The following is a 25,820-nucleotide window of genomic DNA, read 5'->3' on the forward strand; positions in this document are numbered from 1 at the left end:
TTTTTTATATATAAAATTAAATATATTGATAATATGGCATTTCTTTATAAGATTTATACTATTTTTTATAAAGTATATTTTTATATATATGAATTTTTATAAAATTTATTATATTTTTATATAATCACATATGTAATTGATTAATTTTATTGATTTAATTGGTAATAAAGTGTCTTTTTTAAAAAATATACCTTTCTATTTAAATTATATTTATGGTAAAATTATACTCATTATTCATGATTAATATTTAAATAATAAAATTAACATTTTATTGTATAAAAGACAATACTTTTTACTKGCTGTCTATAATATAAATTTAAGTCCATGATTTATTACAAACAATAATTACTTGATTTTTTTATTATGTTAAAATGTATGTAAAAATAAGTGACAATCAATGATTAACTTTACTGTATGAATAACAAACTATTTTTTTAATGAACACATTTATTAGTTTTAAAATTATATTTAAAAATGTATTTAAATTATTGAATAATTTTAATTAATTAGTATATATCTTATATTGAATAAGTTATGAAACGTATAATAATTCACAAAATTATTATATCGATAAAAAAATTGTTTTCTCTATTAGAATGACTTTGAAACAAGAAATAAATAATTAATACAATTTATATAAAATATCTGATCTTTATTTAGTTAGCAATGTTGACCACATTTCTCAATAGTAGTCCTCTTGGAAAGTTAGCTCTTCTGCCAACACATGTTTGTATTTTTCAAAAAGATTTCTGAGATCCGGTTCATAGTTCATGTCGTGCCTCATCTGCTTCATAGTGTCCAGTATTTGTGTTTCTTGTGGTGACTCTCGACTATTCCAACGGCCATCCAGTATGATACCAATCACCCGTCCCATGTTTTCGACATCGTTTTTCATCAATTGTCTAATATCTTGGGTTATATCTGCCCGGAACCGATACTGTCGATTACGAGCYACATATCCCAGTCCGAAGTCAGTCCATTTGGTTGCTATAGTACCACCTGAGCTATACAATAATACATTACCACAATGTATGTCACCATGGATGATGTCATTACTGTGCAAATATAACATACCTGAAAATAGTTCAATAATCCAATTGATTCTCAGATTAGGTGTCATAGTTTGCCAGTGATTGTCAACGAATGTTTGAAGATCACCCTTATCAGCAAAATCCATGAACAGATAGACCCGTTCGGGTGATAAATACTCGGCTCCTTTATTGGCTCTAAAAGGGAATGATCTGACTGTACCCATATTGATGGCCATACGGACGACAACTACATTCGGATGATTCACTTCTGTGAGGATATACTTTTCCGTTTCAAACGTTTCTCTGGCTTTGAGTGTGTCGTCGTCTGATTTATCGCCGAAATCAATGATCTTAACGGCGAATCTTCGATCGGCTGGCAATCCTTGTATTCCTTCGGCCTGTGGACCGTACGTTCCTCTATAGACTTGTCCAAAGTATCCTTCACCCAATAATCCGTTTGGATAATCTATATTGAAGCCAATGTCTCGCAGTTTATCAAGATCTTCGATGATATTTTGCGACGGCTGGTCAGTACCGGACGATCCGCTGGATATGTTATACCATGTCTTGGCTGAACCTGCAGAAGCAGACGAAGCTGTCGATAATGTGCGGTACTTCGGTAATTGTGTTATTCCTTTAGTAATATGTGGCACTTCTTGTATCTGCTGTTGAAGGCGTTGTCTTCTCTCTGAAGTGATATCCGAAACGGGTAAACCAGCTCCGGCTTCGCTTCTAACAGAAGCTCCCCGTTGTCGCTGACCTGATAGAGGGTATTGTCTACTAGTAGATGATTGTTGRCCAGTATATCCATATGAGTTACTACCTCTTTGCGAGTATTGTGATCCACGGGATCGACCGGATCTTCTTTTTCTTCCCATYTCTGATGCTCTGATGTTAGAAGGATTTTAGTTCTCAATTACTCTTTTTTAAATAAAAATATTCACTTAAATTTTATTTTTAAAATAAAAAACACAACAATACTAATACCTGTATTGATCTAAAATGTATATTMAGTATTTTGTTTGTTTAAAAATAATAKATAATAGTATTAACTGTAAAATTAAGTCTAATAAACAAGTGTTTTAAAAAAGTATAATAAAGTCTTTGTAATAAATAATAAAATCAACTAATATTTACTATTAATACAATATCTTTATTTTTTAATACTACTTAAATTATATACTTATTTATGCGAAGTAGTCCTCTTGGAAAGTCAATTCCTCTGCCAATACATGTTTGTATTTTTTATAAAGACTGGTAATATCCGGTGCTGTACTCATATCATACCTCATCTGTTTCATTGTGTCGAGTATTTGTTTTTCTTGTGGTGACTCTTGAGTATTCCATCGGCCATCCAGTATGACACCAAACACCCGTCCCATACTCTCGACATCTTTTTTAATCAAACGATTAATATCTTGGGTCACATCAGCCCGAAAACGATACTGACGATTGGGTGCCACATATCCCAGTCCGAAGTCAGTCCATTTGGCGACTATAGTGCTACCAGAGGTATACAATAATACATTACCACAATGTATATCTCCATGAATGATGTTATTGTTGTGCAAATATAGCATACCTGAAAATAGCTCAATAATCCAATTCATTCTCAAATGAGATGTCATAGTTTGCCAGTGATTGTCAATGAATGTTTGCAGATCACCCCTATCAGCAAAATCCATGAACAGATAGACCCGTTCGGGTGATAAATACTCGGCATTTTTGTTGGTTCTAAAAGGGAATGGTCTGACTGTACCCATATTGATGGCCATACGGACGACAACTACATTCGGATGATTCACTTCTGTGAGGATATAYTTTTCCGTTTCAAACGTCTCTCTGGCCATRAGTGTGTCGTCGTCTGATTTGTCGCCAAAATCAATGATTTTAACAGCAAATCTTCGATTGGCTGGCAATCCTTGTATACCTTCGGCCTGTGGACCGTACGTTCCTCTATAGACTTGTCCATAATATCCTTCTCCTAATAATCCGTTTGGATAGTCTATATTGAAGCCAATATCTCGCAGTTTGTCAAGATCTTCGATGACATTTTGCGACGGTTGGTCACTAGAGGATGAGTRACCTGATCCAGACATTGTCTTCATTGTTCTGACCGAAGATGACGTCGATATTCTTTTGGACAAGTTTTGTGATTCCATAATCTGTTGCTGTAGTTGTTGTCTTCTCAGCGAAGTTTCCGAAGAGACTGGCAAACCAGCCCCGGCTTCACTTCCAATAGAAGCAGTGCGTGAGYCCAGTGGTCTGGTACCGGATGGCGGGGTTGCCCTACCAGTCCTTTGTTGTCCYCTAACCTGCAATGAACTTCTTTGYGAGTATTGTGATCCACGGGATCGGCCGGATCTGCTTTTTTTACCCATAATTTTCCTTTGAGTTYTCCTGATATTGTATTGTAATACTTAAACTCTTATGAAATTTATTTATATATTTTTTTATATTTTCATTGAAAACAACAATAATAAAAAAATATATAAAACGAATCGATTTGTTTGATATATTTAGCCGATCGATGTTTGACTTTATCTAAAAACTTGTTGTAMTYTTTGAAATAATGTTTTAWCTTTTTTTGTGGATTAATACTACAATAAATTATCAATTGTTTTTTCATACTATTTTATAACTTGAAATTATATTTAAATTTTAAAATAAATTTTATGAAYAAAATAGTATCTGTATCGCATCAGTTTATTCATGGTTTTAATAGCTATTAAAATAGTATGCAGTTAATTAAAAGCTATATTACTACCCTCCCCTCCCTTTCCCCTTCCACATACTCCTTCCTAACTCACCCAACCTAACCTAAAARCATACAATAGATATAAACTATTGGTTTTAATAACAAAAATTCTATGTCTCGTCCATTTTTAATATATGTAAAATACATTAAAACGTTTGTGAAACTAAGTTTAGTCAAAATGTAAAGCATTTAGTAATTTGTTATATCATTAAACCATATATATATATATAATGAATTTTTTAACWTTTAAATTTTAAYTAATAGATATCTTATCTAAAAACTTAACTCCTAATTGTTAGTCATCTTCCCATTCSGAGTCTGGATCCATTTCCTGATTCTGATTCCAATATTTTTCCATATCTGAAATGTTTATATTAGCACTGGTATTACCATAAACGGTGTTACTATCTCTACCGGGAAGGATAACTAATTGGATAATTAGTTTGGCTACTATAGGGCATATACTGACTCTCTGATGATGATTCGGGAATTATGGGAAGTCTTGGTGGAAGACTATATCCAGATGGAGGTAACTGAGGATTAGTCATATACATATCCTTAGTCCGGGGTAAACCTCTTCGGATACTATCTCTCCTTTTACTCATCAAATGTTTGATTCGACTTAATTGTTGATCTCTTACCTCATACTGTGATGTCTGGTATGTGCGCCGAGCTCTGCGATGTTCTCGGTTTGGGAATAGCTCTCTCCACTGTTGATCTCTTWTTCCCGATCTTTGTCTCACTTTTCGCCAATAAGGATCGGGAGGGTTTGGTATAAATTGGTTGTCTCTTCTGCGAACCAAATATATGCTGAGGAGTATCGGTCACACCAGAACCTGGAACTGGTCGACGTCTTGGAAACCAACGGCCCTGACTTGAATAATGTCTATCACTGAGTACATCGTTAGGCGATTGATTCATAAATGTCTGTTGAATTGATAAAAAGTTTCGATTACTTCTGTTACTTAAACTTTGGCGACTGTGTTGTTGTCTTTCATTGTCGATCTCCTTCTTTAGTCTATACCTAAGCTCAGCCAACGGTGTCTCGATGTCCTCCGAGTCATTCGATTTGGTTCGCGGACGGAATTGCCACAAATTTTTTGGTTGATCCACACCTTTCCATCGATCACGAATTAGGTCTACCACTTCTGGCGAGTTAATGGTTACACCGGATGGAAGTGTTGTACGCCGTGGCGGCGGAGGTGCAGGTCTTTTGTTATGTCGTGGTTTTGGTCTTACGCTGGACTCTTGTTCAGTATTCTGATTACCGAAACCACTGTCAGCACCACTAGTTTCACCAGTTGATGATCCGGTTGTGTCATCAGTTTGTTGTCTCACTCCACCAAATAATCTAAGTTTTTCTGCAAATGTTTTCTTAGATTTTTCGTCTTCTGTTGAAGTCCTACCATATCCACCACTACCTCCTCTGCCAGAGTGACCTCCAGTTGCCATTGATGTAAACACTTCACACAATTTGGAAAATCAAATAATTTAAAATTGTGAAAAATAAAGCATTGTTTAGAGTATTGTTAAATTTGTTGAAAAATTTAAAACTTAGCAAAAAAATTATGATTTAAATTAATTTATATAAAATTCAAATAAAATAATAATTTTTCTAACATCTAATAAATAAATAAAAATTAATGACTAATATTGAATTAAAGGAAATTTACTTTTTTGATATTATTTTTACAAATAAAACTACTAAAAAATATTAAATACTGTTATCTTTACAATAATTGATTCACCCTTTTGTTGTGTTGTTGTCCTCCGGATTGTTGTTTCTATTTCCTGTATTGACTCCAATTCCTTTCCATATCGGCCTTCCATTGATCCAAATCAGACTGTCCTCGTTGTTGTTGTTGACGTACAGTTGCTGCCGATGGTGTTCTTGATATATCAAAGCCGGGAATATCGATTGGTCGATGCGGAGCATTGGATTGCGGTTCATAGGCTGGCATCTCAACAATAGGCGGAAGAAACGGCTGTTGCATACCTACTGCAGTTGGCATCTGAGGGTTAGTCATATATGTATCACGTGTTAGTGGTTCACCTGTTCCGATACTTTGCCTCCTTCTTCTCATCGAATCTCTTACTCGACTCAGTAGTTGTTCTCTCGACATATAAGTCGAACTTTGATGCGTCCGTCGGTTTCGCAGATCAGACGAATTGGGGAACAGTTCACTCCAGGCCTCGTCTCGAATATCAGATTCGTTTCGTATTCTTTGAGTGTTAGCATCGGGAGGATTCGGTTCGGGCGGTTGAAAGCCTACTTGCGGTGTGAATAGATAGTCACGCGATCCCTGGGCACCAGAAAATGGTACCGGACGTAGTTCTGGTGGTGTATGCCATCTTCCGTCTCTTTCCTCTAAACCAATTTCCCTAACAAATTGTCGCCGGGATTTCGGTGCCATTTCTCGATGAATTTCCCGTACATTATAATCGCTTTGTTGCCGAAGAGTTCGATTACCACGTTGTTGTTCCTCTGCCTTCTGTACCATCAATCGCAGTCTRAGCTCAGCCAACGGCATCTCAATGTCTTCCGAATCCTCAGATCGAGTACGCGGTCGGAATTGCCATAAATTGCCTGTTTCTGGATAACCGCTTCTCCACTGATAGTTCACATAATTTCTAACTTCTGGTGAATCAATGCCAACACCTCTACGTGGAAGTTGTGGTGGATATGTAAGACGTCTACTAGTGGACTGAGTCCGTGGATAACCTGATGGCCGCCACTTGGACCACCTGTTGGTCCACTTGCTGAACCACCTGTTGCTCTCTGCGTTGAGCTACTTATTCTCAAAGTTGGGTGTCTATTATCAYCAGTTACCACAGTTGTAGATCTACCTCTGTATGGATGACGTCCAGATGCCATTTCTTGTCAAACTTTTCTATAACTCTCGACTCCTTTTTTTAGTCTAAAATTATTTTTGTAAAAAACAATAATTAATTTTTAATAAAAATTATAACGTACAACAATTGGAAAAATAACAAAAAATATATAATTATTATAGCATTTTTTTGTACATTTTATTAAAAGCTAATATACACACATCAACCTTACGGGGCTATAAATAAAAATTTTAAACACCAATAAATAGTATATATTAGTTATCTTATAATTTACGATATATTATACGATCATAAAATAAATGATATTTATTTTTMAAAAAAAACATTTCACACATTAAATCCACACTTTTTTTATACTGATCTGAGTCAATAATTTTGCTAATTTTTGGACCTATGATTATAATGTAATGTAATTAAATTAWCACAAATAAACTTTCATTAGTTGTATTGATTAAAAAAGTGAACTATACTGTCATTACTTTAATACATTTACTTTAGTGACATAAATAACTAACCCTTTTGTGCTGCCACTATGTAACTCCTTATAAGCTAATGGTCCACCATTTCAGTCATTTTTATACATTATTATCCCTCCCATTCCTCCCATCTCTCTCTATCCGATTTGGGTTTCTTTTGTTGTTCTTTCCATTTCCTGATCATCTCTTGATTCCAATTTTCCAGATCAGACTGTCCGCTGTCAGCGCTCTGTTGTYGTTGAAAAGCAGAAGACTGTGTTTGTGGCTGAATATCAGTTCGTGATATATCATAGCCAGGAATGTTGATCGGCTGATATGGACCAACACCAGTGGGCTCATAGCCGGGCATTTCGTCTATTGTATTAATGTCCTGAGGAAACATACCCCGTATGGGTGGCATTTGTGTGTTAGTCATATACATATCGCGATTTCGAGGCAAACCGGTCACAATGTTTTGTCTTCTTCTTTGCAGTAATTCATTTGTCCGACTTGTCTGCTGTTCCCGAGACATATACAAAGATTTTTGGTGTRTTTGTCGAGTTTGTCGATCACTTCGATTGGGTAACAGTTCTCTCCAGGACTTCTCTCGATCCATAGATTCACTACGTGTTCTTTGTATGTTACGATCGGGTGGTYGCGGTATAAATTGCAAGTTTCCCTGCGGACCAAACTTATTTTTAGACATTTTTGTGGCATCGGATCCGGGAGTTGGATGTCTTGTTGGATACCACCGGCGCTGATGTTCTAGAAAACCTTTATCTCGAATACTATCTGACGGCGCCTGTCTAGAGAAAGTCCTACCGATTTCCAGAACATTTCGGTTACTTTTTTTGATAAGACTTCCGCCGCCGCGATTTTGTTCATCATCTAATTGCTTCTTTAATCTATACCTCAACTCAACCAATGGTACTTCAATGTCTTCCGAGTCTTCAGATCGGGTTCGCGGTCGGTATTCCCACATATTTTTCGGTCGTTCAACATTTCGCCATTGATTTCGAATTAAATTCTGTATTTCTTGAGAATCAATGCCAACATTTCTGGAAAGCGGTGGACGTCTTCGTGGAGGCGGTAGTGTTGGACTTGGAGCAGGTCTTTGCACTCCAGGCTCTATATTTTGAGTGTCAGAAAATGAAGGAGACTGTGGTGGAGGTGGTGGGGCCCGTCTTTTAGGTCGCATTGTGGGAGAACTTTGTTGATTACTGGGACCGCCACCAATTGTGCCATAAGCTTGMACTCCRGGCTCTCTATTTTGACTGTATGAAAATGAAGGTGGCTGTGATGGAGGTGGTGGGGCCCGTCTTTTAGGTCGCACAGTGCTCCCACTTTGTTTTACACTTTGTTGACTACCGTAACCKCTACTGATATTACCATAAGCTGGTACACCGGCAACTACTTGTGCATAAGTCCGTTGTTGTGGTCTACCTCTTAATCTCAATGTTGGTAATGTYTYGTTTTCTTCATCTTTAACTTCTACAGTTCTTGAACCTGATCTTTGAGCTCCTGTGTCCCCCATGTTTGGTAATTGACCTCCCCATGCCATTTATKTTGTTTAATTGGTTCCGAGTGTTTAACATTAAAATTTTAGTTTAAATAGATTTTCAAAAAAAATTAATGATTGTTGTAAAATATATTGAATACTGTTATACTTTTGTCTCATATATGAAATATACCATTTGGTATACAAACTTTAAAACAACAATTTTCGTAATWATCAGTAAAAATCAGTGAAAATAGATTATGMTTTGAATTTTATTTATTTATTGATAGTTAGTTGTTATACAWATAGTAAACTCATTTAAAAAAATATTTTTAATTAATTTACAGTAAAGTTATTAGAAAATGTTGTAAATATATATATTTATTTAAAATAGATTATTTAGTATTATTTTGAATAGTCTGTAAAATCCAATTGATATGTTTGGGAATCGACACAAAAGTCATACTMTTAACGGTATTATCACAATATAAACTGTTAGTAGAGGATAGTATACCAGCGACTATAGCTCGCGTCCGTAAATCGTCCACATATTGCACAATACCAGCACCTGAGTCACCCTAAAAAAGTTATGTAAATCTATTAAAATAATAAAAATATTTTTTTTGTTGAAAACTAAATAAACTTACATCACATAATCGCGTATCTAAGGGAACAAACCTATTACTAGAGCATAGCATTTGACTATCAGAGCACCATTTTTTTGGTGCTAATATTAATTGTCCCTTTTGTAATATAGGAATTGTATTAGTATTTGATGTCTTACCCCAACCGAAAATTGTGACGTCTTCACCAAATTTATTGAACTGTCGATTACCTGTTGGTAAACATACACTGTTTATCTCATAGTGAATACCATTGATATAATCATTTATATTTAAATCGTTTTGTAATTTATATAATGCAATGTCTGCTTCCCATGATTTATAGTAATCTAATGTGAAGTTTGGGTGCAAATATATGTCTTTCCAATAAACCATTTCCTGTATATTACGATTGTTTCCACCCATTATACGACTCCATTTGTGTCTAATTTGTTTGGTTTCATTACTTTGAATTGAAAAAAACACAAATAATAAATTTTATTATAAATAAATTTATAAAATATAATGTTTGAAAATTATTTTACTTATAGTTACAATGGCCTGCTGTCAATATCCAGCGYTTATTTAGCAAAACKCCGGTACAATAATTATATTGGAAACTCCAAAATGAATAACTTTTTATATAGACAGTCCAGGGTGTTTCACCATATTGAACATCATGTCCCCGGTATACCCTGTTATCCGTATAATTTTGATGGTTAGACACATGAAAGTTGCCAAATATGTCATCAATATTCAATTGTTTCAGTATTTTACTCTTAAAACATTTGTTTGGATAGTTTAGAGTTACAATTGTCGGAACATATCTTAATCCACAATTACGATCACTGACACCATTATTGGGATCCCAATCGACAAATATCAAGTAAACCAATGAAATCAAATTAATAAAAATAAAAAACTTTAAAATCATAATAAGTTTAATTCATATTTATTTATAATTGACTTTAATTTTCAGTTACAATGAATCGTAAAGTTTAATATAGAAAACAATTTAAATTTACAATACATTGTTTAGCTAATAACAACTGTCACTATAATTAAATTTGAATAACATTTTATTTACTAATTTTTGTATTAAACTAAAACTTGATTTGACTTAAGAGAAGACGGCTGTTGTCCATACTTTGCCGGTTGTATGGGATAAACGCCTCTTGAATAATACGGATCTCCCGGTACTCTTCCAGCGTGTGGATAGTGATTGGGACCGGTTATCGGTAAGAGTCCGCCACTCATTGCATACCATATGATTACAAAACAAATACATTTACTAATGACAATCATAAGTATAGCAATGACTGCAAAAACACCGAATATTATAAAAGCTGTTTTTTCCGGTTCACTCATTGTTATACAGTTCAACAAAATCACAACAAATAGTGGCAACGCTTACCTTAGAGAGGGTTTCGTTTTTTTTATTGCTTGCGCGTGCATTACAACACTGTATTAAATGTAAACTACTGTATTTGCACGTGAAATAAAATTGCACGTAAAGACTTTGACAGGTCTTTAATGGGTGAGTGGGTGTGTGATAGCAAAAAGTGGTATGGAGTTGGGGTTGGGATGGTGTGAATTAAAATAATATTAGTATTATTGTAAAAAATTTTTTTTAATTAAATGTATTGTTTTAATAATGCTTTAAACTATTAAACCCCCGATGGGTTACATATAACAATTCTGTTACAAATTTAATTATCAATTTTAAAATTTCTTTGACATTAAGATATTTTTTTAGATTATTAGTATTTTTAAAATTAAGTCAAAATAATAATATAGGGATTAAATAATATACAAAACTAATGCATAGAATAAAAATAGAAATGAATAACACATTTGCACTCAAACACTGTTCAAAATGATTAAAGAAATGATAAATTAATTGTATAAATATGTTTAATATTTAATTAATTACCGGTAAATAATATTTTCATTGATTTATTTGGTCAAAACAATTAATTGTCTAAATACAGGTAGTATAATAATACAACATTTATTATTATTAATTATAAATAAATACTGTGAAGTTTACTATAGTAAGTATATCTAAATATTACTCAATTTATATTAAAAGTAAAAATAATAAACCAAGAAAATGTGTTTTTAATAACAAATTTTGTAATAAATATGCTCAATAATAAAATTATTTTTTTATATAAATACTGAATATTTTTTCAGATAGAATACAATAATTTAGTTTAATATATTGTTTAAAACAAATAAAACTGTTTATAAAAACAATATTTTACTRAAAATGATTCAAATTCTTGTATTAAGTYTATTCATATGTTTGGGTAATTATWTTTTATTTGCAAAATTATATACAAAATAATTTTAACATTAATTTAATATTTTTTTATTTGATTGTCAGTCACAGCCAATCTGTCGGAAGACAAAGAGTTCATACAATGCGCTAAACAAAGAGTTAAAGAACTGACGAATTTGTCTGAAGATCAACTGTTTGCACGAACTCAACAAAATCTTGTCGATGCCTCAGAAATGGTAGCAAAACGAGCCTCAGCTGCCAAAGCACAGGGATTAGTTTGTTACGACATTTTTAACAATGATTACGGAAAGGGAGTTATGGCTATTATGGGACCAACTGGTGAACTAAAGGTGTTGAACACTACTCAAAACCAAAAGGTAAAATCGTCGGCAATTAAAGAGATCGCAACAATGACTGAGTATATAATGTGTGACGAGGCTTATCGGGCAAAACATATCAACGATGAGGTTGAATGCAATTTGCTTGAAAAAAGGGGGTTAGCTCTGACTGAGTTCAGTGTCAGCCTTCCGATCATTGAAACCGTTATGGGTGCCGGTGGCTGCCTATTGAAGGGTGCTTCACCACCCATGGCATCGGTTATTACACAGGTATTATACAGTATATATCATGTAATTTAAAATAGACTAATTATTTTTTAAAATGTATTTTTTTGTAGATGAAGAATCTTTACGGAGAATTATATTCTGCTGGCAAACAGTGTTCCCAAAGTCAGGATCTTCCGGCTGACCAACACTGCCGTAATCTTAAGATGTTTACCCTTGAATTGCGTCGATTGGGAAAATTGGGTTCATTGGTGGGCGCATCTAAAATACCAACTCTTTTCTAAATATAAAACACTTATCAATATTATTGTAATATAATTAAATATAGTTTAATTGTGTTTTCAAATAAATATTTTTAGCATTTAAAAATAACTTTTATTAATTTATTAAATTATTAATAGTATCTGAAAATAGAATAATTTCTAATAAAGTTAAAATAAATATAATTATTTAAATAAAACAATTATAATAAAATAGAAAGTCTTAATTTTAAAAAAGATATTTAAAATTAAATACTATACGTATCGTTAATTAATTGTCAATAGAAACCTTGAAAATATGAAGTTTCACAAAAACATATTTTGTTTATTATTGGTATCACTGAGCTTACTGTWTATATTTTTTGTTTAAGATTAAAAWCAATTYATTAATATTAAATATAAAAATATTTTKCCAATTTAAATAAACATTACCGKTTTAAAATAAATAAATACATTAAAAGTTACATTTGTTTCAAACTTGTGGTAATTTTTAATTATTTTAATACACAAAACTTTATTCATATATAAATTTATKRTATCAYAAATACTGATAACAATTATAAATAAATTTATGACTATTTTAAACGATTTATTAAAATTGTTATGTATTTAATGATAAATAATAAATAAACAAATCGATTAAATTAATTCATAAAAAATATATAATTAGCTAAAAAACTATTAATTAAATACAAATATTTGGTAATACTTTGGTAATATTGTAACCATAATTAGTAAAAAAAAAACTATTTTCTTATTTCTTTTGATTAAAAAAATAATATTCCGTGAAATACAACAATATATTTACAGACAAAAATAAAAACTTAAAAATTAAGAGARAAAGAGATTAAAWTTTCCAAATTATCAATGAATATAACTAAAGAATGTCGTATYTGTAAAGAGGAGTCGACTGATCAAAACGAGTTAATCAGTCCATGCAATTGCTCAGGTAGTCTAAAGTATGTTCACCGACAGTGTCTATTGCAATGGCTAGAGTCAAGYGACAATTTATTGTGTCCCGTATGTAAGGCATACTACAAAAACACTATAATTAAGAAAAAGGTTTTCTTTTGGCAGTTTGTCAGCCGGGCCTCAGACAAAGTGTTGCCACAGTTTATATGTACTGTAGTCGTGTCACTGCTACTCATGTCGTTGCTGTTTATGTTGTATCGATTAGACATCAATCACTACAATAGATATCTCGTGCGCTACAATCAACTTCACGTGCAAAAGATGCGTACATTTCTGACGCGTACCGACTTTATGGTGTATAAGTGGGCCATTGCTTTGGAAACACTGGTGGCTACTATTGTCTTGTGGRTACTCTTTATCATTACCACTAACGAGGAGTGGGAACAACACTTTGAGTATATCATTCAGAATTAGCGTTAGTTTAGGTTAATGTATTCAAACATTAAAATTTAAAAAAAAATATTATTTTGTGACTAAATATTAATTATATTATATTAAATAACAAAATAAAAACAATTATTTGTTAGAAATACAGTAAATTCTAATAWTTAATACTTTTCACCACTTTTTTAAAATGCAAATCAACGCCTAAACTATTACAGTATTTTATATATTAATARTTAATTTATTAATTTATTAATTTGTCTTTTATACTTAAAAATATTATCATTCATTAGTCATAATGAATTGGCAACAATTTATAATAGCGGCTTTTCCTATGTTTTTTTAATACAATACATACATTATATAATACAGTAAATACTGTATTAATAATAATATCTGAAAATCCTTGCAATAAATATATTTAAATCAAGACTTTTCCAAATCYCTAAATATATAAATACTAATATTTTAATCATTCACTGAATTAATTGTATTTATTTAGTAAAGTATACTAATAATAATTTTATTGGTATACTATAATAAAAAGATAAATTATTTTCTAATAATTTTAATCATTTATGATAGCTATAAATAATACTAACTGCAARTAGTTGTTAAATACTATATTAGTTTACTATTGTATTAAATTATAATTATACTGTATCATATATTCAACWATAATAAAACTAACAAAATATTTGCACATCATTTCCCATTATGTAAAAAATAAAGTATAAATTAAAGATTAGTTTTGGCAGTTTTTGACAACATTATAAAGATAATGATTTAATTTTTTAACAAATAACTAATTCAATGTTTGCAAACAGACATTTAAGAAATTATACAGATTATAATTATAATTTAATGTATAATTTGTAAATAACAATAATAAAAAATATAATTAAARTAACTTTTTTGTGATTATTAACAGTTTGTACATGTATTACTTATTTAAACTTATATTTAAATTATCAAGAAAAMAGACTATTTTATTTAAAAATCTAATTAAACTAATAAATAATTAAGAAAATTATATATAAATATATAATTATGTATACAGTATACAGGTATACTTAAATTACATTTTTACCCTTAAAATTATAAACTAATGTTATATTAATTTGATTAAGATTTTTAGTAATATACTATTTTTATAAAATTTGTGAAAAGMTGTGTTAATGTCATCATYTAATTATAATTTAAAATTAMATTTAAATTATTTATTTTTATTTATTGTTTTTAAAAGGAATTAATGTGTTTTTAATGTTAAGAAATAACAATAAAATTGAATTTCTATATTAAACTRAAAAAKATGAAATAAATTAAAAAATWAATATTTTATTAACATTGATTATATGTCAAYTGATAATAAATTATACAAAAGTATTTACTAATGAATATACAAAATAAACATTATTGTCATATTGATGCCGATGTAGAATCGTCCGGTGCTCAAAGTTCACTCAGTAGTAGTAGTAGTGGTGGTGATGGTACCAAAAATAATGGTGAGTCTATTAATAAACAACATTCCTTATCGTATTACCAGACAATGATTGAAGCTTTAAATAATTATTTATCATTCAAACGAAAAGGACTGATACTTAMTAAACAAATMAAATCSGACCAAAAACGGACAATATCTGTATCGCACACATCATATAAATGGTTGAAATATAAGACAAAAGTCTATAGATTTATTCACGACCCTAAAGGACATGTCAGTMGAGGATATCATATAATTATTTCATTGTTGGTTATGTTATGTTTATTGTTAACAATACTTTGTACATTTGATGGTAAGTCAAACATWATATAAACTTTTTTTTACTGTATAACTAAAKTGAATGATTAAAATTTAGAGTTACCATTTATATTAAATCAAATATTGTTTGGTGTGGACATCCTATTGTTGATTATATTATCTATTGAATAYTTGCTTCACTTTTGGGCATCAGATTGTATATCTCATTATAGAGGACTCMGAGGAAAGATACGYTTTCTAATCAACCCTTTCCGTATACTCGACCTWTTGGTAATCATATCATCGGCTCTTATCGTTGGCTTCAATGTAAAAGAAGGTTATATGACGCCATCCCTTAAAGGGATTCGGTTTTTTCAGTCATTCAAATTGATACGTCTGGAGCATCAGTTCAGACCATGGCGTGTAATGGCATCAGTTATTTGGTCACAAAGAGAGCACCTTTATATTAGTAAATACATTGCATTCAAAAATTGACTAAATATTAAAATTAATTAATTAAWTAATMAATTAATTTGTTTACAGCTACTTATTGTTCATTTTTAGCATTATTTATCACATCATTTCTCATATATTTTGTGGAAAAAGATTACAATCCATTGTTTAATAATTTAGGCCAAGGATTGTGGTATTCAGTTGTAACACTTTGCACTATTGGTAACAAAWTTATTTAATTTCAAATTTAAAAAAAAAATAAAATCTGACTAYTTTTTYAATATTATCATAGGTTATGGAGATATATATCCGATTACAGCTCAGGGAAAGGTATTGGCCAGCATTTGCTCCATTATCGGTGTAGCAGTWTTTGCATTACCCGCCGGTATATTAGGTACGGGATTGGCATTAAAGGTATTTTCATAAATTACTTTAAAAGTAATAATATGTAAAYATTATTTTTCAATTTAAATGCTACTAACTATTTCAAYTGATTAATTTTCATAAGCTAAATAAYATWAATTTATTRATTTAAAACTATTTATTTTTATATTAAACTTATAATTAAACTATTTTAATAGCTAATATGTAAATATATAAATAATAATTAATTTATTAATTATATATTTTTAAAGTATTACTATTTTATTTAAAATTTAYTACTGTTTTTTGTTTAATACTAAATTAGTAATTTATTTYTTATTAGATAATAAAAAGATAATAATATTATTTATATGTATAATTAATTTTTTTTTATTAATTTGTTAACTATATTATTACTGTACATTAGGTTCAGGAACAGCAACGAGTGAGACAGCAATGCAAACGTAAAATACCAGCGTATGAAACATAAAAATATAATTTTATTATACAATAATGTTTATCAWTATTAMTACWRTATTAATACTGGGCTGAGCTCATACAATCTTGTTGGCGGTTATATTATTTTTACAAAAATSCGACAAATGTTGGAGCCATACATATCGGCGCAAATTTGCCGACAAAGAARCRTCAGAAGGAGTTGAATGAAATTGAAAAGATTTGTTTCCGATTTATACTTCGGTGCAAATATTTTGTCGCACAGAAGCACTTCTCACAGGCCTTAAAGCCATACGATGTGAAGGATGTGTTGGAACAGTACACCAATGGTCACCACGAGATGCTAATCAAAGTCAAACAAATTACCACAAAAATCACGRCCGTTGAGTCCATTACACAAAAGTCGTTAAAGACATACAACGAGTCCAGATTGGCTTTGAACTATAGGATGTCTAAAGTAGACAATAAGTTAAATGATATGTCAATTATGTTGAATCAGGTGCTTAAAGCACAGTTAGAAAATAATCATTTATATGAAAATATTTTACAACTATTGAAAAGTAATAATAGATCTCAATATAATATTGATGTTGATAATGATATRTAATATTAAATATATTAAATAATTTGAAGTATATTATAAATAATTATAAATTACAGTTTATTATTTTATATATTAGTTTAAAATTATAAATAATAATATTTACWTTTAATAATTCTAATTATAAATTTTTGTCATATAATTAATATATTAAAAATTTATTTAAATAAAATTTATTTGAATTTTCGATTAGAGTATTGATTATATGTTYCCACAAAATKTTTCTAGCATTAATTATTTATCTAATTATATCTTAATCTAATTAAAAAATTAATAAAAYATWTATTAGAAGTTTTAAAATTATTATTATTTAWAAATTAAGCCAAAGTAATAATATARTGATTTAAACAAATACAAAATACAAGAAATAAAAAATTTCGTTGAATAACACATGTTTAATATGGTTAAAGAAATAATCAATTAATTGTACAAATATGTGTAATATTTAATTACCGGTAAAGAATACTTTCATTGATTTATTTGGTCAAAACAATTAATTATATAAATACAGTATGTAGTATAATAATACAACATTTATTATTATTAATTATAAATAAATATTGTGAAGTTTACTATAGTAAGTATATTTAAATATTGCATAATTTATATAAAAATTTAAAGTAATAAATCTAGAAAATATGTTTCTTTGACAGCAAATTTTGTAATAAATATGTTCAATAATAAAATTATTTTTTTATATAAATACTGACTATTTTTCAGATAGTATAGAATAATTTTGTTTAATATATTGTTTAAAACAATTAAAAGTGTTTATAAAAACAATATTTTACTGAAAATGATTCAAATTCTTGTATTAAGTCTATTCATATGTTTGGGTAATTATTTTTTATTTGATAAAATTATATACAAAATAATTTTAACATTAATTTAATATTTTTTATTTGATTGTCAGTCACAGCCAATCTGTCGGAAGACAAAGAGTTCATACAATGCGCTAAACAAAGAGTTAAAGAACTGACGAATTTGTCTGAAGATCAACTGTTTGCACGAACTCAACAAAATCTTGTCGATGCCTCAGAAATGGTAGCAAAACGAGCCTCAGCTGCCAAAGCACAGGGATTAGTTTGTTACGACACTTTTAATAATGATTACGGAAAGGGAGTTATGGCTATTATGGGACCAACTGGTGAACTAAAGGTATTAAACACTACTCAAAACCAAAAGGTAAAAACGTCGGCAATTAAAGAGATCGCAACAATGACTGAGTATATAATGTGTGACGAGGCTTATCGGGCAAAGCATATCAATGATGAGGTTGAATGCAATTTGCTTGAAAAAAACGGGTTAGCTCTGACCGAGTTCAGTGTCAGCCTTCCCATCATTGAAACCGTTATGGGTGCCGGTGGCTGCCTATTGAAGGGTGCTTCACCACCCATGGCATCGGTTATTACACAGGTATTATACAGTATATATCATGTATTTAAAATAGACTAATTATTTTTTAAAATGTATTTTTTTTTTTGTAGATGAAGAATCTTTACGGAGAGTTATATTCTTCTGGCAAACAGTGTTCCCAAAGTCAGGATCTGCCGGATGACCAACACTGCCGTAATCTTAAGATGTTTACCCTTGAATTGCGTCGATTGGGAAAATTGGGTTCATTGGTGGGCGCATCTAAAATACCAACTCTTTTCTAAATATAAAACACTTATCAATATTATTGTATAATTAAATGTATTTTAAATGTGTTTTCAAATAAATATTTTTAGCATTTAAAAATAAGATGTATTTTATTAATATATGATGTTTTAAAATAAATCATAATAATTAAGTAGAAATCATTAATATTATTTTTAGAAAACATTTTTAGATATTTAATATATTTTTAATAATTAATAATCTAATTATAATAATAATTAATAATAATTAAATTATATAATCCAATAAATGCAACATTTTAATATTTAACAAATAATTATTAAGTAACTTTTTATACAATATATCTGAAATAGCAATAAGTTAATTAGAAAAATATTTATACAATTATAGTTATTGTTAAATATAATTTATAAAATTACATTAAATTGATGTATTTATTAGTTAACTATCCCTCGTAATAGCTAACAATTGACAGATTTCTATCGGCACCCATAGATTTATTATGTTTATCACTGACCGGTAATCTAAGACATTGTTTTCTTGAGATATCGATTATTAATATAATCCAAATAAATATAAATAGCAAACACGTAACAACTGGCCAATAGTTATTTCTTTCATATATCATATTATCGGAAGCCTTGGTGTTAACCACTGAAAAGTCGTAAACTATATTTCATAATTGATAAATAAATTTTTAAAATTAATAAAATTAATTAGTAATTATATTTTTAGATAACAACAAACCATTCATATATCTGATGGCTAAAGATAAATAAGCGATTAGAAAAAATATGATAAAAACCAACAAAAATATTGACACAATTATGGTTATTGTTAAATATAATTTATTAATTTTATCCCACATTGTATCACGATATTCAAAATAATATAYGTAGATTACCAAACAGGATAATAACACTAAATGTTTTCAATTGAAATTAAACCAATGTTTAATAACAGTATATATTTTATATAAATAGTTTATTAGTTTACATAAAATTATTCTGATAATTAATTGTAAATTTTTGTATATTAAATATAAAATAATTGTTTATTAGTTTAATTTTGTCATTTATATTATTACTTACTTGAAAATAATGCAAATGGCAAACAGTGAACATTTTTATAAATTGATGCAAAAACAACAAACACAGTGTTAGTAATTAAACCTAATATTGCAAATATTATAATTAAAATTGTACTTAATTTTTGTCGTATATTTTCAAACATTTTTATAATAATGTAATTTTTTAAAAATTATTTATTTATTTTTTCATTAATCAAACTTTTAGCAAAATATATCACACTTTTATAATTAATATTTTTTACATTAATAACATTCAAATAATAATTATAAAACTATTTAAAAATACAATATGTTTGAATACCAGTTTTCTCAATAACTTAAAATGAAATTGTAACAAGCTAGATTTAGTTAAAATATAATTGATAAGATTAAAGATTATATATGCTTGAAAATTATAWATTATTGACATTTATTAAATAACATTATCACTACTATTTATATCAATAGAGTTTAAATACTTATAGATTATAAAATAAAGGTTTATAACATTAACAAAAATAAGATTAAATAAATAAAAAATAATAAATTGTATTACTGTATTCAAACTGTTATAACAAAAAAAATGTTTTAGAAACAACTCAAAACTTATATAACAACACATTTAGTTATTTATTTTAATTAACATTTTAAATATTGGTTTTGATATAAATTAATAAGAATATAGATTAAATAAAACAATTATATTGTATTTAAAAATAAAATGAACCAAATTTTAACAATTTAAAGGATAGTCTTTAATTGTGTTAATAATCCATTTAATATGTTTGGGCACTGATACCCAAAACAGTCGTTTAACCTGTTCGTTACAATTGACACCAAAAAACTTATCGGATTCACTATTAGATGAACCAACAAATATGCCAATCAATACAGCTTTGGTTCGGTAAGTGTCGTTGTAGTGGACAAGACCTGCCCCTTCATCGCCCTAATTATATCAATAATAAAAGAGTTATTTTCCAATAATAATGCTAATACTGTACTAATGTATGCCTTACCATACATCCACTGACTCGCATAGCTTCCGGATGTAATTCATATCGAGTACACAAAAATTTGTCACAATTAGGGTATGCGTCCAAAACAAAGTCACCACTTTGTAGTTGCATTGACTCTTTGATATCAAATTTAACAGTATGTATATCACTAGTAACTATTCGTTTCCTGTATTTAGGTCCCCATCCAAACATAGTTGCATTTTGTCGGTCTTTATTGATAACAGTGTCGTTTGTTGGCAAACAAACGGTGCCAATCTTCAGCCTTTGCATTGACTCTTTCAGCGATACATGTATTAAGGCGTTCATACCTGTGTCCAGTTTATATAGAGCTATATCTGACTCTGGGTCACCATTAGATAAATAATTGGGATGTCTGTGCACATTTTTCTCTTTGATCGATGAAATCAGACCGCCCTCCCGGTGCTGGTTATCACCAATGAATGCTCGAATATGTGACATAGAATTGTGATTATGATCCGAGTCTTTTCTATTGAGTAATTATATACATTTGTAGGTAAAACCAACTGTTGATATAATACATGTCTAAATAATTTTCTACTTATATAATACTCACTTATAATTACAATGAGCGGCCGTTAAAATCCATTGGGGATGTATTAGCACACCTGTACAGCGCATATAATTGTTTGTTGGAAACTGGTTATATTTAATCATAACTGTCCATGGTGATTCACCTATTTCACTATTACGTCCATTGTATATTCTGCTTTGTGATGGTGTTTGTAGAGGTGATGGCTTAAAATGTCGATTACCGATCATATCTACAAACTTAATAAGCGGTACTTCATGTTTATAACACTTAGACTTTGGTGTAATTGACACAACAACCGGACTGTGACTTATACCACAATATTCAGTGTCAGTGATACCGGGATAGTCACCCATTTTTACAAATATTGCCGTAATTACTGATAAAAGCACAGATAATACAAGCAATTGTTCAAATATTTTTGTTAACATATTATTAGTGAATAACAAAGATGTTGATATAAACATAGGCCGAAAAAATGAGAAAATAATTATTTATAAATTGTTTTGTTTTTGCAAATATTAAAGTCTCGGGTGAAGTAAGAAGTGGTTTGTTTGGGTTTTTAATATGAAGAGTGGGAGGTGTGATGTGAGGTTATATTGATTAGTTTAGTTCAATGTTTTATTGTTTATTATATAGCTTTTAAAATTAATTTCGAGACAAATAATTTAAAAAAAAACTTAAATGTATTTTTCAAAACACTTAAATCTCGTGACCCATTGAAAATCATTGTTAAGTTACAAACCAACAAAACTATTTTAATTTATTTATAAGTAACACTAAATGATTTGATACTAAATAATAAATTGTTTAATTGGCAAATCTTATAATGATATCGTATCTTATTTTAATAATTCAAATTACCATATATTTATTTTTCAATATAAGTTACAAACATAATTGTAAACATTTCAAATTATATAATTTATTTTTATATTAATATTTAGTTTTGAAATAATTTAAATTTAGATATTTGTGCGACATTTGTAACCATTGGTCACTATCCAAACATTACTGATGATAATTGTGGACATAGTTTTAGTATAAGAAGTATATCGATTAGACCAAAACAGGTATGTTTCAAACATACTGTTCCCGTCATACCGTTTGTCGATGTGATCGGTAATATAAAGTATTATAAACCATTTGGGTTGTCTGAAAATCGGATACATATGGGACAGGATGTTGAATATGGTGAATCACCATGGACGGTTTCCATTATCTATGATGATTTTGATGCTTGGAGGCAAATGAGTTGCACCGGTACTATAATTAATAAACAATGGATAATAACTGCYGCACATTGTAACTATAGGTAAGTCTATAGTTTTATTACTTGTTTTTAACTATTTAGTTATTTAATTAATTAATACTAAACATAAACATAAATATTGAGTATATTTTTCAGAAAGTCTTCTCACAATCAAAATATTTTTACAAGAATTCGTGTGTTTGTCGGCAATAGTCATCGTAGAGGTACTATTGTTCGGGTATTTAGCGATCAGATATACCGACACCCAAAATATAGGTTAAGAAATAGATTAAGTGTATACGATATTGCATTATATAAACTTAATTATGATATAAGTGATCGCATCAATCGATCAATTCGCCAATCGTTTAAAATGATTGAAAATTTGGTTAATACTGTTTGTTTGCCACATGAATGGGATCCCGAGTTTAATAGTGAGAGACAGTTTGCAACAATGTTTGGTTGGGGACATATAGATGCACCGGGACATAGTCCACATATACTACAAAGTGGCCAATTTCTACTCGAGTCAAACCGTTACTGTAGAAACATGTTTTTATGTACACAATTTAGCTTACAATCGCCACACCCTATGAAAACCAGAGGCTGTGCGGTTTGTATTTCAAATTAATTAAAAATAATGTTTAAATATATTATTATTATTAACATAGGGTGACTCAGGTGCCGGTTTAGTTCAATATACTGATTGGCACCGAACCCGTGCTATACTCATTGGGGTATATGTCGGTCATTCCGGTTCACACTATTGTAATGAATCAATTGTGGGTTTATTTTGGGTGTCAGTTGTAAAACATATCGATTGGATTATTGAAACGATTGAAGATAATAGTTAATAATTTGTGCTATTTATTTGTTATAATTCAATAACATTTTATAAAAGTCAATTTAATAATTAGTTACTGAAATGTATATAAAAACAATATTTTTATATTATTCAAAATATTTATAAATGAATATTAATTTCAAAGTTTTAAGAATAAACAATTTTAATTTTCAAAATAAATTGATTAATCACAAAATATATTTACAAGAAATTCATAACTAAAATCTGCAATTTTATATTAATATTGTATAATAGTATTTTCAAACATACATTTTATATAAATTATATCTTATATAACTATTAAATTTATATTTTATTGTACAGCAGTTAAATAGACATTATGTAATTTGACAATAAGTTTTGTGTATAAATATATATATATATATATATATATATATATATTGTAAGTTTTAAAAACATTTATAATTATTGTAATTATTATAATTCATATGATATGATTTTTAACAATTTTATAATGTAAAAGTTGTGTACTTTTTTTGATTTATTGATAGATATTAAAAGTTATAACTTATAAGTTTGAAAGGAAGATAACTTTGTTTTATAAGTTTTTATTTTAATATTGCTTTTGTTGTCTCGCTTTATATTTGATGTGAGTTTAGATTAGGTCGCGCGTCAATAAAATAAAGTAAATTAAATCGGATCATCTCCTGAATATGGGGTTCGTTTTTATAGTGCACTAAATGCCTTGTAATATCCCTATTTGGTTTAGTTTAGGTGGTGGTGGGGGTGGGGTGTGAGGTTAGGAAGTGGTTTGTGTGTGGCGTGGATTGGTTTGTGAGGGATAAGTCAAGGTATGGATGGAATAATATATACTATATATATATATATATATATAGGTGACTAAACTAAAATATGATAGATATTAGTCTATAACTTAAAATAAATAAATAAATTTAAGTTATTTCACGCGCATTTAATATAATCAATGAATWTAATACACTGTTGTACTGCACGCGCATACAATATCAAAACGAAGCCCATATTTAAATACCATTAAATCTATTTTATATGAAAACTAGAGTACAAAATATCCAAAATTATTTAAACAAATATATTGGACAGTTGTGGGCCAATATGTGGTACATTATCACATCAATCAAAACAGTGCCACAATTTATTTGTGTCACACTTGTGTTGTTGTATGCATTTACATCAATTGGGACAGTCGTGTCGCAAATAACGATAACAACAACAACGACAAATGAGAGTCTCTGGAAWCCCGTATGCGATGGAAATGCTATGTCTTTGAAATCTAAATTAAAGAATTGTTCAGTTGATCGATGGACAGGTAGTTCAGGTGACGTTAGTGTGGATAACTGTTGTTTGAAACTTGAAAACTTGTGTATTGACAACAAAGTGGTATTAATTACTATTTGTTAAACAAAATTTTAGATAATTAACAGATCTATTATCACTTAAATAGACTTTAGCCATGTGTGAGGACATTCCTACAGATTATGCCCCAATAATTAAGGAAAAGATTCATAATATGCTTATAACTGAATGTGTTGTTCACAACATATTAATTAAAATTTGTCGCGAATTGAAAACTAAAACTATGAAGGATGCCGTCTGTGATCAATGGTTGCCATGTCAACCGGATGACATCCCTGTCAAAGGAGTTACCCCTAAGATTATACCAACTCATACAACACCCAATCTTCCCGCCGATGGTCAGATGGATACCGAAAGCAATGTCGATAATACTGCTAACACTACTACAGTCAACAAGAGACCATCAAACAACTCGACTCCAATATCTACAGGCAATCATATCACTGTTACATCAATGACAGTACATCCAGAAAACTCAACACTAAATGGTATTTCATCTGTCATTAACCAAAGCTTAGGCATCAAATTGATTGAACTATTGATGGCATCTCATTGTTATTATCATTTAATGCATCAAATTTTATTGTAATTATATTTTTTTGTAATTACAGTAAAAACTTTACTATTTAGTTATTTACAAACAAAATTTTATACATTTACTGTATATTGTCATATTAATAATAAAACTAATTTAATGATTTTAATTTTAGTTTGCATTTTCTTATTATGATAACTCTCATGTATAATAATGTGTATATATAATATATATTACTAAAAATATGGTATAAATGTATTTTATAAGGACTCACATTGTTAACTGATTTGATTTTCATTTTTCA

The 25,820-nt window shown here is 29.2% G+C and overlaps 10 protein-coding genes across 10 annotated transcripts; 6 read left to right on the top strand and 4 right to left on the bottom strand.

Annotated features, from left to right (window-relative positions):
• Positions 1-648: 648 nt before the first annotated feature.
• Positions 649-2,249, bottom strand: LOC128957461 (tyrosine-protein kinase Fyn-like). Its single transcript, XM_054303229.1, has 2 exons — positions 2,215-2,249; positions 649-1,919 (listed from the first exon to the last, which is right to left on the bottom strand). Exon 2 carries the CDS (start codon positions 1,907-1,909, stop codon positions 683-685), a length of 1,227 nt encoding a protein of 408 aa, XP_054159204.1. The 5' UTR covers positions 1,910-1,919; positions 2,215-2,249; the 3' UTR covers positions 649-682.
• Positions 2,250-2,467: 218 nt separating this feature from the next.
• On the bottom strand, positions 2,468-3,470 carry LOC128957472 (uncharacterized). Its single transcript, XM_054303241.1, has 2 exons — positions 2,614-3,470; positions 2,468-2,534 (listed from the first exon to the last, which is right to left on the bottom strand). Exons 1-2 carry the CDS (start codon positions 3,410-3,412, stop codon positions 2,527-2,529), a joined length of 807 nt encoding a protein of 268 aa, XP_054159216.1. The 5' UTR covers positions 3,413-3,470; the 3' UTR covers positions 2,468-2,526.
• Positions 3,471-4,014: 544 nt separating this feature from the next.
• LOC128961001 (uncharacterized) lies at positions 4,015-5,692 on the bottom strand. Its single transcript, XM_054307197.1, has 2 exons — positions 5,538-5,692; positions 4,015-5,252 (listed from the first exon to the last, which is right to left on the bottom strand). Exons 1-2 carry the CDS (start codon positions 5,617-5,619, stop codon positions 4,432-4,434), a joined length of 903 nt encoding a protein of 300 aa, XP_054163172.1. The 5' UTR covers positions 5,620-5,692; the 3' UTR covers positions 4,015-4,431.
• A 5,709-nt stretch (positions 5,693-11,401) lies between these two features.
• Positions 11,402-12,381, top strand: LOC128958849 (uncharacterized). The gene is made up of 3 exons (XM_054304797.1): positions 11,402-11,509; positions 11,587-12,089; positions 12,158-12,381. The coding sequence occupies exons 1-3, from the start codon at positions 11,470-11,472 to the stop codon at positions 12,326-12,328; spliced, it is 714 nt and encodes a 237-aa protein (XP_054160772.1). The 5' UTR covers positions 11,402-11,469; the 3' UTR covers positions 12,329-12,381.
• Positions 12,382-13,148: 767 nt separating this feature from the next.
• LOC128958863 (uncharacterized) lies at positions 13,149-13,690 on the top strand. Its single transcript, XM_054304822.1, has 2 exons — positions 13,149-13,324; positions 13,382-13,690. Exons 1-2 carry the CDS (start codon positions 13,172-13,174, stop codon positions 13,688-13,690), a joined length of 462 nt encoding a protein of 153 aa, XP_054160797.1. The 5' UTR covers positions 13,149-13,171.
• A 1,363-nt stretch (positions 13,691-15,053) lies between these two features.
• Positions 15,054-17,280, top strand: LOC128959467 (potassium voltage-gated channel subfamily KQT member 1-like). Its single transcript, XM_054305427.1, has 8 exons — positions 15,054-15,165; positions 15,520-15,870; positions 15,945-16,076; positions 16,147-16,268; positions 16,645-16,694; positions 16,771-16,783; positions 16,861-17,186; positions 17,244-17,280. The coding sequence occupies exons 1-8, from the start codon at positions 15,054-15,056 to the stop codon at positions 17,278-17,280; spliced, it is 1,143 nt and encodes a 380-aa protein (XP_054161402.1).
• A 727-nt stretch (positions 17,281-18,007) lies between these two features.
• On the top strand, positions 18,008-18,942 carry LOC128958837 (uncharacterized). Its single transcript, XM_054304785.1, has 3 exons — positions 18,008-18,110; positions 18,188-18,690; positions 18,762-18,942. The coding sequence occupies exons 1-3, from the start codon at positions 18,071-18,073 to the stop codon at positions 18,930-18,932; spliced, it is 714 nt and encodes a 237-aa protein (XP_054160760.1). The 5' UTR covers positions 18,008-18,070; the 3' UTR covers positions 18,933-18,942.
• Positions 18,943-20,696: 1,754 nt separating this feature from the next.
• On the bottom strand, positions 20,697-22,002 carry LOC128959476 (venom serine protease-like). Its single transcript, XM_054305438.1, has 3 exons — positions 21,554-22,002; positions 20,980-21,466; positions 20,697-20,909 (listed from the first exon to the last, which is right to left on the bottom strand). Exons 1-3 carry the CDS (start codon positions 21,994-21,996, stop codon positions 20,697-20,699), a joined length of 1,143 nt encoding a protein of 380 aa, XP_054161413.1. The 5' UTR covers positions 21,997-22,002.
• Positions 22,003-22,592: 590 nt separating this feature from the next.
• On the top strand, positions 22,593-23,635 carry LOC128959486 (chymotrypsin-like elastase family member 2A). The gene is made up of 3 exons (XM_054305448.1): positions 22,593-22,844; positions 22,938-23,394; positions 23,453-23,635. The coding sequence occupies exons 1-3, from the start codon at positions 22,702-22,704 to the stop codon at positions 23,633-23,635; spliced, it is 783 nt and encodes a 260-aa protein (XP_054161423.1). The 5' UTR covers positions 22,593-22,701.
• Positions 23,636-24,670: 1,035 nt separating this feature from the next.
• LOC128959496 (uncharacterized) lies at positions 24,671-25,727 on the top strand. The gene is made up of 3 exons (XM_054305459.1): positions 24,671-25,005; positions 25,070-25,525; positions 25,692-25,727. The coding sequence occupies exons 1-3, from the start codon at positions 24,721-24,723 to the stop codon at positions 25,725-25,727; spliced, it is 777 nt and encodes a 258-aa protein (XP_054161434.1). The 5' UTR covers positions 24,671-24,720.
• The last annotated feature ends 93 nt before the right edge of the window (positions 25,728-25,820 follow it).

This window comes from Oppia nitens, unplaced genomic scaffold (genome assembly GCF_028296485.1).
Source record: "Oppia nitens isolate AA-2021 unplaced genomic scaffold, nextdenovo-longstitch-racon4-pilon3 scaffold13_pilon_pilon_pilon, whole genome shotgun sequence".
Classification (NCBI taxonomy): Eukaryota; Metazoa; Arthropoda; class Arachnida; order Sarcoptiformes; family Oppiidae; genus Oppia; species Oppia nitens.

Coding starts and splice junctions, on each gene's coding strand:
- LOC128958837 (XM_054304785.1), top strand. CDS start 18,071: ATGATTCAAATTCTTGTATTAAGTCTATTCATATGTTTGG. Junction 18,111..18,187: donor AAGTCTATTCATATGTTTGG/GTAATTATTTTT, acceptor TTTGATTGTCAG/TCACAGCCAATCTGTCGGAA. Junction 18,691..18,761: donor TGGCATCGGTTATTACACAG/GTATTATACAGT, acceptor TTTTTTTTGTAG/ATGAAGAATCTTTACGGAGA.
- LOC128959476 (XM_054305438.1), bottom strand. CDS start 21,996: ATGTTTATATCAACATCTTTGTTATTCACTAATAATATGTTAACAAAA. Junction 21,467..21,553: donor GCCGCTCATTGTAATTATAA/GTGAGTATTATA, acceptor ATTACTCAATAG/AAAAGACTCGGATCATAATC. Junction 20,910..20,979: donor TGCGAGTCAGTGGATGTATG/GTAAGGCATACA, acceptor TGATATAATTAG/GGCGATGAAGGGGCAGGTCT.